This window comes from Lolium rigidum, chromosome 3 (genome assembly GCF_022539505.1).
Source record: "Lolium rigidum isolate FL_2022 chromosome 3, APGP_CSIRO_Lrig_0.1, whole genome shotgun sequence".
Lineage (NCBI taxonomy): Eukaryota > Viridiplantae > Streptophyta > Magnoliopsida > Poales > Poaceae > Lolium > Lolium rigidum.
In genome coordinates, this window is record NC_061510.1 from 340,966,958 (window position 1) to 340,979,855 (window position 12,898).

The 12,898-nt window shown below is 46.2% G+C and overlaps 1 protein-coding gene across 1 annotated transcript; it reads right to left on the reverse strand.

Annotated features, from left to right (window-relative positions):
* Nucleotides 1-6,091: 6,091 nt before the first annotated feature.
* LOC124700160 lies at nt 6,092-12,512 on the reverse strand. Its single transcript, XM_047232328.1, has 2 exons — nt 12,193-12,512; nt 6,092-6,146 (listed from the first exon to the last, which is right to left on the reverse strand). Exons 1-2 carry the CDS (start codon nt 12,510-12,512, stop codon nt 6,137-6,139), a joined length of 330 nt encoding a protein of 109 aa, XP_047088284.1. The 3' UTR covers nt 6,092-6,136.
* Between the last annotated feature and the right edge of the window lie 386 nt (nt 12,513-12,898).

The window sequence follows — 12,898 nt, forward strand, 5'->3', positions numbered from 1 at the left end:
CAGCAGAAAATTTAAAAAAAACGTATGTAGATTGAAAAGTTTTCTAAGAAATTCGGTAGAGCTAAATTGTTTCTTCATAGTTTACTTGAGTAAAGGCGTGAGTTCGTACAGACCCACCTATCTGGAAGCTGAAGTGTGCGTCTCTCATCACTTATCACATTCTTTGAGCTAATGCCGCCAAATAAAAAAAATGTTCAAGAATGAAACATGCACAAGCTTTCTCGGAAACTTCAGCGGAATTTTTTTTGGCTCATACTAACACCCAGCTTGGAAGTTTACTGTTTGTTCTGGGTTGCATTCTTAGAACATCTTAAAGACTAAGAACTAAAGGTAAAGCAATTTACAAAGAATTAATTGATTCTTCAATGTGCTCTGTTGTTTTGTTTTTTAAGCAGAAAACCAAAGATTTTATTCTTTAATCTTTCGTTGCGCCTGGTTCGCTCTACAAGCAATATGTTGACATGTTGATGGGTCGCTCACATGGATATAGGTATTTCATGTTGCTTAAAACAACTACCATGCTACCAAATCTTAGAATTGCATGTGTATAAAAAGTAACAATTATACTGATTAAAATATGTCTAGGCCATCCTTTAATTCTGGAGATTTTTTATAAAATGTAGTAACAATTATACTGATTAATAACTACCGTGCTACAAGTTTGCCTAGACAAATTTAGAAAATATTAAGTACCACGGTACGCATGTCTTCAACTGAATTACCACAGAACCAAGGACGACATATGTTACCTCTAAGAATCTCATCAAGCGCTTGGCTCCAAGTGGTAATCAGAACAGCAGACTTCTGCTTCAGAATAAATCAAACAGCCTAAAACACATTACACGGGTAGTAATAAAAGCACTCAAGCTTATTCTTGGAACAAACTACACAGTATTATTTATAGTTCGTTTAGCATAGTAGCACTGTCATGAAACCAAATTGCATACAGATTTCAGAAGACTGTATCACACTACTGATAGCACAGAAATTTCAGAACCAGAATCAATGCAAAAAAAAATGAAAATACCAGAAGTTTTTCAGCGGTCTGACAGATCTTATCAGCCTTTGCTTCAGACAGGCCCTTGATCCCTGTAAGGCTCTGAGAGATGAATACATATACAGAAACAATATCAGTCCAACCTTCCCATACCCACCATGCATGTGGAGTGGAAGCTGCGATTATTTAATTAAGCAAAGAAAGTTGAAATTATTCCTATCGTGGTAAGGCTTGATTGACAAAATTGGACACGGGAAATGTACCTGAGTGCATACACGAATAGTATGAGGCAACCGGGTCTTTCCTCACCTGCAAGATCTAATAAGATTATGGAGATTAAAGTTAGAAAGTTGGAACTGACTTGAGAAACGTTTGAGTAACAAATGTGCAGCTTATCACACAGTATATGCATATTAATCACAGTAGCAGCATCAGCAGCATCAAAATAGAGATCCCAAAGTCATATCAGTAGCCTAGAACTAGGCAAACCCAATCTCCAATCCACCACCTACACGTACAACAAGAAACTTATGCTGTTCAATTTGATTGGACTGCTAAATAATAAACTCATGAAATCTTCATCCATATTTTATCAGGTAACCAATCACACAGCATATGCAAATTGACACCAAGCAATAAGATTCGAATACATACATGACCTAAATAACCCAAATGCTACAAGTATGTTTCTTACTTCCAGTATTGGAATATGAGATTAAAAAAAGTTGAAGCTCATACAACAATGCAGACTAGAGAAGCATCCGAAAGAGTGCTCATCTTTATTCATATCTTATAGCAGAGACAGTTGGTTCGTATTAATAACAGCAGCAAAGAGGACACATCAAATATGATGGGAGGAAAGAATCTAACCGAGGAGAAGATAGACAGAGTGGCGGAGGATCTGCCGAAGGAGCCAGCCATGGACACGAGGCTGAGACTCCTGCTCCTCCACTTCGGCTCCAACTCCGGCGACCTAGGACTCGAGGTTGAGGTACCATCCTGCTGATGCCCTTGTACTTGTCGAAGGAGACAACCAGGTTAGAGCTGGATCCGGGGGGCGGTTTAGTCGGGGAGGGGCGCTACCGGTGACGGCCTCGCCGTGGCGGAGCGGATCCGACGGATGCGCGGTCGGGACAAGGCGACGATGCGTCGATAGCTGTCCCCGTAGTGGAAAAAAACGGGGGTCAGAGGGGTAGGGGGATCTGGGATTGGGAGAGAAGGGGAAGGGGGAAAACATTCACCTGTGCGGGCAGAAGGCTGCTGCTGATGGCTGCTTGACGCTGGGTCTCCTCCGCCATGACCTCGTCACCGTGCTCATGGGCTGGCGGCGGCGCTTCGCTTGCAGAGGAGGTGGACGCGGAGGCGCGAGGGGCTTGTGGACAAAGCCGTTGGATGCGGTCGCCCAGGCCAGCGACGAACTACCCATACGCCGCCTAGGTCGGGGAGGTCGCAGTGGTCGGGTCCGACGATTGGAGTGTGGGTGGCGGCGGCGGGGAGATGGGGGCGATGAGGGTTAGGGTTTAGAAAATTGATGGTTTCGGTGCGCACGGGAGGGGAAAATGAACTTAACGAAAGTTTCGTTTCGCCCGCGCGGACTGTGTGTCTCCCGCCCGAGTGTTTTCGCCACGAACGGCGAGCGCGTCGCACCTGTCGGCTTAGTGGGCCGCATGTCAGATGTGTCGCACCTCTTAGCCTACGTGTCGAGTAGTTGATCATGCATGTTCGACATGGCAGCAGGTCCAACAAGTTGCTCGATACTACCTCCATTTCAACGAATAGCGTATTCTAAGACGAACTTTGACCATAAAAATTGAGCAACAAAATCTTGATTATATTATATGTAATTAGTATCGTTGGATTCGTATTGAAAAGAACTTTTTAATGATACAAACAATATTTATCTATTTAAAATAATTCTTGGTCAAAAAAAACACGTAAAACGAGGACGCCTTATTCTTTGAAACGGAGGTAGTAGATATGTAGGCGGGTTCCACGTGTCTGAATAGGCTATGTAGCAGGTCTCACAAGTTGCTCGATAGATAAGTAGACCTAAGTGGGGGCATAGGCCCTCACTCAAAAATCTGAATTTCTCTAGTATGTGTTCAAATTTGAGACAAATAATTTTAATTCTGCAAAGTTTATGCAAGTAATGCCCCCACCCACTTGATTTGCCCCCATTCATAAATTTCTCTGGGTCCGCTTTGTAGGCGGGTTCCATGTGTCTGGATAGGCTATGTATTTTAATCTCCTAGTCATCGGGTCAATGTGCGCGTCCTATATGCATGTTAATTACGTGTCAATGGTAGGTTCAAACATATTGCTATCCACGCACGTAAACAAAAATTGGTACATAAACATGACGCATCGGTAAAATCGCTGACGTGCCTTCATAATATATTAGTTGCAACGACCATTTCAATTAGTCATGATTGGCTAAAATCATGTTCGAAAATCATATCATTTATATTATGACCATTTCGTGTAACAAAATTATAACCTTTGTGGCTAAAATGGTCGTGAAAATTTAGGGTTTATACCCTTCCACATGCCTTAGGACCATTTGTTGCGAAATGGTCATACAGTTATGACTAATTTGCTCACGGTCACTATGAGAAGGTCACTAGTTAACACATTTCTTGTAGTGGCTCTAGATTTGATCTAGCGGTGGTTCTACGTGTGTGTAAGTTGTTTTTCGGCAGACCCTCTCCTGGCCTTTATATAGCAGGCTAGGTCCCGAGAGTTCTGTCCGGATTCCACTAAGTTACAAAGAGATTTATTCTAATATTTTCTTGTATAGCGTCTTCTTGCCTTGTCCGTCAAGAAGTCTTCTTCAAGTAAGTCTCCTCCTCCGGAACCAACGTGTAGACCCACCTCGGTTATTGGGAAATCTTCATTGGCCCTAAGTTGGGCCGGAGGAGGTAGTCTAATGTTGGTTACCCGCAGGGTAATGCGCACATCAGTAGCCCCCGAGTGACTGGACGAAATAAAGCTTCAGGCAGGGACTATAATTTTCGTCATCTGAATATCTTTATCTGTCGAAAGAAACTGAATCTTCGTGCCCTTTGCAACTTTAAAGTCATTTTATCGGGTGCGTCTCCATCGCTCCCGATGGAAGTAGCCCCCGAGCCTAGGGACGAATACTTGCAACCGTGCGTAGACTCAAGTTGTACTACTCGTAAATCCGTTGTCGATGTTTTCCTCATTCATCATGAAGTTAAATTTTCTTGATATCGGGTGTGCGTCCAGCGCTTCCTATGGGAGTAGCCCCCGAGTTTAGGGTCGGATGCTTGCAACCGTCCGTAGACTCAAGTTGTTCTACTCGATGATTCTGACACCGATGTTTTCTGAATTGTCTTCATCATCCGATATCTTTTTTATATCGTGTCCTCTAAAACTTCGAATGTAGTTATGATAGTACGTAAGGGATAGAAGTAACATGCCCAGTTTTACTCGATAAATCGATGCTGGTTAAATGCCGATGGCAAGACAACGTTACTCTACTTAGGATCAAGTCCCCGGGTTCGATCCTGGATCTTCTGAAATCTTCGGGGTCGTTTTCCTTTGTCTTCAATAACTTTTATCGGATGCGCGTCCAGCACTCCCGATGGGAGTAGCCCCCGAATCTAGGAACGAATGCTTGCAACCGGGCGTAAACTCAAGTCAAGCAACTCAACGTCGTAGATTCTTTCGGATGCTCTATAAATGAGGAGTCGATACTTTTAATGACATCATCAGTGACGTGGCTTCTGCGGCGACTCGATTGACCGACGTGACCTAATGGGCCCACCCTACACCTGCGCGGTCAGTTAGAAAATAACTGCTCCTTGCGCGTTGACCGAAGCGCCTCCTTGATTTCCGCGTGTCTTGTAGAGACCAAACGGTCGGCTCTCGCAAGCCGCTGGATCACGGAACCGCCTGACGACTGGGGAACCACCACAAGCGTCCCAAAAGGTGAGCCCCGCCGAGCAATTCACCACTTCCCCTTCTCCAATTTCCCACCTCCGCCATTTTTCTCCAAACTTGCTCCCAAATCTTGCTGCCGCCGACCAAACTTGCTTCAGACCTCCTTCCTCCTCTCTGGGGTTAAATGGCATCGGGGAGTAGCCTTCGGAGGACCTCGACACCGGAGGTTGGCCGAGAGTCGGCGGCGCCCCGCCGCGCGCTGGGAGAAGCCGCGCGTCGTCAATGAGGAGGGCCTCGCCAAAGTCCTCTCCCCGGTGGGCTACTCGACCAACGAGTGGGGCATTAACGTGTTGTGGCATAGAGGCGCGGGCCATGACGCTCTTCCCACCATGGCGACATTGCGGCAGGCTTGGTTGCGCCCTTCTCCCCATTCCTCTTGGCGGTCCTGGAGCATTACCAGGTGCAACTGCTACATTTCCGGCCCAGCTCCATTGCACTTCTCTGGCACATGTACAACCTGCGCCTTGTTGCCCCTTCTCCGGCACATGTACAACCTGCGCCTTGTTCGGGTTGCGTCTCGCTATGTGATGCCAGGAGGCGTCTCGCTATGTGAACTTTCTTCCCTGCCGGGAACATGCGGGAAGACGAAGATTTCCGAAACTGTTGGGTCTTCATGGACGTCCATCTGCAAAGCCGGCTCTTTTTGTAAACACTACTAATGAATCACGATATGCCAAGTATGAAGATGCAAACAGGTTAAGTATATACTACGAGTAGATTACCAATAAGAGTATATCCATCATAAGTAATGATGGAAACTCTATGTTAGAGGATCTGCTCACGTCCAAAATTTCTGAGCGAATGGAGTACATATATAATGGCGGAAACATTATCGTCAGCATATGGCAGTCGCTCCATCAGCTAAACACGGCTTCAATTAATACACAGATTCAAAGAAACAAAGTACTAATTACTAAGTACCCAAAAAATTCTCAACAACTTATGATCCACTTGTCCATGATACAATACAGGAAAAGATTCTTGCCACGATGTTGAGTTATTAGCAAGCTGCTCTAAAACATATCCATAGTTGGACAACCATCGGTTCAATTACTAAATTCCAACTTGGAGATTGATTACATGTTCAACATGGAGCACTCATGAAGAATTGCCGCTAGTAACCTTCCTGTAGTACAATGAGTGTTGCTGAAAAATGCAGCGCACTCAGATATGCTCTCACTGACCCCTGCACAAAGCAAATACTCTTCAACAAATAGATAAAAAATGTGACTCATAAAACACAAATTACGCATTGTGCTCATTTCCCCTAAGACTTTCATGGAGCATAATGCCAGTAACGTTTTGCCAAAAAAATATAATTATCACAAACTATGTACAGGCCAACTTGCTGAATGAACTACATCATAATGCAAATGCTGAATGGGGACTCCATAAGTATGTACATTAGCGGCCTCGTTAAACCACATCACAAACTTACACAACTGAATTGTATCGTCTGCGTAAAGTGCAAACATTATCACAAAAACAGAGCATGCTACGTACTTCAGTAAATACAATTAATTTCCATACTGTTATAGTGTGTGCTAATCACACAAATGCTACGCTTTTACGGTGAGAAGTTATAGCCATCATCAACTTCTATATCAGTAAATGCTAGCGGGTTTGTCCATTACTCCTCATGCACAATGCAGTAGCATGTATCTGGAAGCAATACTAATTACGTTACATAGATATGGCACCCAGGAATCATGAGGCCAAAACATTTGGTCTAATATTACAAACATAACTAAATACAGTATAACCTATCACCGCATTATCTAATTATCTCAGACATGTGATCAAAATGCTGTAAAATGTCTCATAAATGCATGAAACATTAATAACCACGTAAAGCCGGCAACACAGTGTGGATACTCTAGAAACTATGTAATTACTCAACAGTAACTATAGGTGCAACCTAGATTTGAATCTTACGTTTCGGGTTGAGATTCTCCGCCAATTTAGTTCATCCAGGAACTTCCACAATTATATGTCGCACATTCTCTAAATGACCAGAGTTACTATCTCAAAGCAATCATAGGAGTAGCAATTCAAATATTACACACCCATGACCCAACCGCTTTATTAGGAATCAATGGGCGAAGTAGGGGATGATCAAGCTACATCTAAGCAGAAAGTTGGAGCATGTGCCTAGTTCAGCCTCGTCTGTTCAGTCAAGTGCAATTGATCTGAACTGGTTTTGAAGTACTTTCCAACACTCGCCGTCAACTCAAATTAACCTCATTCGAGACAAAATTAGTCAGGGTTAGATTTTTATTTTGTTTGGCACATTTTTTAAATGATAGCAAATGAAAAATAACAGTCCAGTAGAATATATGATATAATCCACATGAAACTCGTAAGTTGTTACATGTTTTGCACAATCATATTCAGTATGCCCGTGTCATCAGAAAATGTAACACTTCATAATTCATGTTAGCTTACTTGACAGTTGACACAAGTTCATTAATCATGACTTCATTAGCATATAGAACATTCAACATTTGCATTGCAACACATGGCGATATGCATTTTACAGAGTTGATCTAGCCATTTCAGTTAAATTTCTGATGTTTATGCCATAGGCTAGCTCATCATTGATGCAAACACACACACAAAGGGGACTTCCATGGCGATATGCTCTCACTGACCACTGCGCAAAGCAAATACTCTTCAATAAATAGGTTGAAAAATGTGACACATACAACAAGAATTACGCGCTGTGCTTATTTCCACCTAAGGCTTTTTTTTTTTTGAAACGAGGCAAAAGCTTTGCCTTTCATTGATATAGGAGAAAAGGGAGGCCCGTTTATGAGGAAAACTGGCCGAAAAACCGTTACAACACGACACCACACGCCAGCCCCGAGGCTGCGCTTCACACGGGTCGACGACCAGCCAGGTCGACACCACACCTCAACGCAACAGGCGGAGGCGAAAGACCGGAGCTACCGCTCCAACTACCACGCCGGTCCCGAGGCCGCGCCCCGCCTGGCCGAAGACGAACCCGCCTACGCCGAAACCACCAAAACACTCCACAAGTCCCTTTGTCCGGTGGACATCCAAAGCGAGGCCTCAAGAGGCAAAGCAACGCAAGAGCGCCGCCCACGCCCGATCCCGTGAGGGATCTAGGGTTTCCCCCGGAGAGCCCGAACGGAGAACAAGAAACACCCGCTTCGACGACGCCTTCAAGAAGTATGCGGCGCCCATAGGCGTCGCCGTCGTCGGTCCTGGCCGGCCGCCAAGACAGAGCTTTCGCCCAGCGAAGAGTTCCAAGACCTCGCGCCCGCCAACAAGGACCGGCGCAAACCACCACCTCCAACCGCTGAGCAACCTCCAAGCCAACCTGTAGCCGCCTACGCGCAGAGGGCAGCCCAGCCCGAAGCCAACGGAGTACCGCCGAAGAACACCGTGGGCGCCGCCGGAATGCCACATAGAGGGGACGCCGACCAACTCCGACACGAGGCTCGAGGACAAACGCCGAAGTCCGCAGACATGAACTCCCCGCACCACCCGAAAGCCGCCACCACACAGCCAACCCGGCCCATGACCAGCCAGCACCGCGCCACCCCAACGCCATGACAGAGACGCCGCCAACGCCAACAGCGGTCGCGGTCCGCATGGCCCGACAAGCCCAGATCGGGGCCCGCCCATCGCCGCAGCCTCCCGAAGCAGCACCGCCGCCAAGACCTCCGGCAGGCTCCTCCGCCCATGCGGCCACCGCAGCAATCGCACATGCCCACCATCACGCCGCCGCAGCACGGGGCCGCCGCCCCGGCATCATGACAGAAACTCCGCCGCAGCCGCCAGGAGCACCTCGCCGCCGCCGCTGCCCGGGGGCACTGCCCCGGCACTCCACCACCCAGCTGCAGCAGCAAGCCGCAGACCTCGACGGCCAGGGGGGCCCGCGCCGGCCAGCCGCGCCCCTAGCCGGCCCGCCCGGCCCAGATCTGGCCCGGCCGCCACGACCGCCGGATCCCCGCGCGCCCCCAGCGAACAGAAGAGCCGCCGCTCCCGCCAGCAGCCAAGCCCGCAGCACGCCGCCGAGTCCACCGCACGCCGCCGCGCCCGCCGCCCTGGCCGCGCCCGAGCGAGCTCCTCCTCGCCAGGGACGCGGGAGTGGAAGAAACGCCCCGCCGCCACCTTCCTCGGGGAGTGCGCGGCTTTGCCGGCACCCCTCCGGCGGCGGCGAGGCAAGGAAGGGAGGAGGTGGGGGGGCTAAGGCGGCGAGGCAATGGTAACCATAAGCAAACATATAATGTTATATTGCATCAGACTGGTTCTGTGTGTTACTATCCGTACAACCTAGGTTTGAATCTTTAGCGTTTCCGTTTGAGATTCGCCAACAATTTATTTCATCCAGTAACTTCCACAATTATATACCCCACACCCTTTAAATGATCAGGGTTACAATCTCAAAGCAATACTAGGACTATAGATTCAAATATTACACAACCAAATGAAATCCTAATTCCTTCCCAGCCGAGACACCAAAGGCGCATTTCAAAGGATGAATTTGAAACTTATACTGCCTCATTCTCTCGAACGCTTTCCTCAGATTCAGGAGATGTTGTTCCTCGGATTGAGCCATACATCAAGATGAATGAGTTAACTAAGTATCAGATCGACCAAATTGAACAAATGATAGCTCAAGATCATGTTGTTCATTGGGAATTGAAGAGGGGAGAATGAGAAGACATCGAACGATGACCCAACTGCTTTATTATGAACCAAATTGTGTGCATCAGGAAAAAGTAGTGGATAATCAAGCTGCAGCTAAGCAGAAACTGGGCATGTGCTAGTTCAACCCGGTCTGTTCAGTCAATTGCAATTGATCTCAGGAATTGGTTCTGAAGTACTTTCTAACACTTGCCGTCAACTTAAATTAACCTCAGCCGAGACAAAATTGGTCAGGGTTAGATTTTTATTTTACCAGGATTTTAGTTTTTATTTTGTGTGGCATGCATTATTTAACATAATATTGAATATTGAATGGCACAGTCCGGTAGAATATAGATTATACTACTCATGCAACTCACAAGTTGACATGCCTTGCACAATGATATTTGGTATGCTCATGTCATCAGAAAATGTAACACTTCATAGTTCACATTCGGTTACTTGACAATTGATTCAGTTCATAAATGATCACATAAATAGCATTCTACATTTGCATTGTAAGTTCGTAACGCATAATGAGATATATTTTATACAAACATAGTCAATCTAACCCTTTCAGTTGTATATCAGATGTTTATGTCATAGGCTCCTCGTTGATGGAACCACACACAGAAAGGGAACTTCCATGGAATTGCATATTAACTAGCACAGCATCTGTGGAGTTATTTAATACTCCCTCCGTTCCTTTATATAAGCCGTATAGTGTTTCTGCACGAAAATTAACGCAAAGACTCTGGAGGTAATTTTTGGTTGTTTTGGACATAATTGCCCCCAAAGGAAGGACGTGAAAAAAGAGAAAAATTAGGAAAGTTGGAATCTGTGTGTCTCTCCCGATCAGAAACATCCTCGAGTTTGTCATCAAATCCCATAAATCCCTCTCTCATTTACTTTCCCCCAATCATCCCGTTCCTCGCACTAGTTTACGAGTACATGTCGCGCGCCTCTTTCCTCTCTCCCATGCGCCATACAGACCAAAGGGACGTCGGCGGCCTCTTCTCATTGGCCATGGTCGAGGAGAGATTGCTATTGTCGACCCTGATACTTCCGCTGAGAGAGAATCAGAGGAGGCTGTGCAGGGGGAGATGTTGATCGATGGGATTCTTATCCTAGAGCGTCAGGCTACGCGTACTTTAAAGGATTTCCTTTTGCGAAACTACCCTGCGTTAGAGAGAAAGGAAAAAATACATCAAATTAAATGGCACGTACATGGGGCATCACAATTACCCGAGGCTGATTTGCAGGGATTGCATGCAGTCCATTCAAAAAGGAAAGATTGCATGCGGGAGTGCTACTCCTCAGTTCCATTGAGGGGTAAATTTGTCAACAAATCTAATAAGCTCTATATTTTGAATCTTTTTACAAAAAAACTATATGACTTATATCAAGGAACGGATGGAGTAATCAAGTAACACTGAACATGTAAATTAAACCAAACATTCAATGGTAATATGAACCTTTTTATTGTTAAAGTGACCAATCTAATATTCCCTTTACTAGATTATAAGTTTGCGGATCATGGACCTTCCATGTTCTCTGTTCCTGATATGTATCACGCTTCACAAACATCGGTCATAGGAATACTGAGGACTGTCAGCCTAGCTCGTTGTACCACTAAGTAAAATCTTCAACGTGTCCAAAGACCCATAGCCTCTACAGTAGTTATCACATATCACATGATAATAATTTCCATTTGTACCTCGGGTTCCTACAACATTGTAATCTTTCAACCATTGCAAAAATCGCCTAATTTGAAATTTCACAGAGATTTGCATCTAACGTCACACCAAACATTTCGCCGAGCAGTTAGAGGGAACCAACAATAGTCTCCTCCACCCTTCTTCAACGGCAGCCAGATTAGGCTTGAGGCGGGGATGTTAGTGTGAAAAGTGCTGCAGGCCGAGCTAATCGACAAGATCATAATCGTCGGGATGACAACACGCAGATGCAGGGATGCATGCACGTCCTTGGCTGGATTCACCAGAATATTTATACAATTGCATAATTTAGGATGAGGTCACTAACTAGTTTGTCGACATTGATTAAAAAGCGAACCAGACCAACTCAACAATCTTCAGGGAAAAGAAACCAAAAATGCAATGATCGGTCAAATTAAGTGATCAGAGTACCAACATTTACATCAATCTAATTCCTGAATTAATAATTATGTACGCTCAGGTTATGCGGAGGTGGCTGTACAATTGGGAAAACTCGTGCATGTAGTCCTGGCCGGCCTTCACCTCTGTCCCTGTGATGCGTATGCATCCATTTGTATCTAAGTTCCTACAACCCTGTGATCTCTAACATTTCATCAAATATGTACAGTGCGCAGCCTAACCTAGATCGTTGATCGCAAAACTCGCCTAATTCACAGAGACTTACAACTAAGATCGCGCCACGCATTTCGTCGAGCACTTGGAGGGCACCAACAGGAGTCCCCCCTTGTCCCTCAGCACTAGCAGAAAGTTCGATCAAACAAGGAAACCGCGATAACTAGCAACCTGCACATCCATGGCGTACTAGAAGGCGAAAGTGGTGGGAGGATGGGCGGCACGGACCTGATCTTCTTGATGAGGATCTCGCGGAGCTTCTTGCCGAGCTCCTGGGAGCGGACGCGCGCCATGAGCGCCTTGTGGGCGAGCACGCGCTTCTCGGAGTTCTTGACGTGGTGCTCCGTCCGGCGCTTGATCAGCCGCTCGATGCCGCTCGACCGCATCTTGCGCTCCATCACCTGGAGCGCCCGCTCCAGGTTGCCGTCCCTCACCTGCACCATGATCCCCCGCGACGGCTGCACCTGCCCGCAGTATCCCCTTCCCGCGGCTGCAGCCTCCGACGCTGCCGGCCAGAGCCCCCGCGCCGCCCGTGCCAGCGCCTGCATCGCTGGTTTCTTTGGTCGCGCCGCCGCAGCCGAAGGAACTGTTTTGGTTGCGCCGCGTTGTGTTGTGCTCGGAGCGTTTCCGTATGTTTTCAGTTGGACCCCTGCACTCTTTTGAAATCGCGGGGAAGACTTAGGTAGGATCAAATCTTAGATGAGATCTATGAGATTAATTTTTTGCAAAGACAAAACATGTTCAAAAATTCTGAAAAAAAATGACAACACACATCTATGTTATATATACAATGCCAAAAATTTGCAACTTCAAATTCGACATACATTTAGAGAGACAAAAAAGATAAATCTGGGTGTGAATAGTGTGAAATACTATTCAACCAGATCTGACACTATTCACATCAGAATTTGTCTTTTTTGTTTCTCCAAGTGTA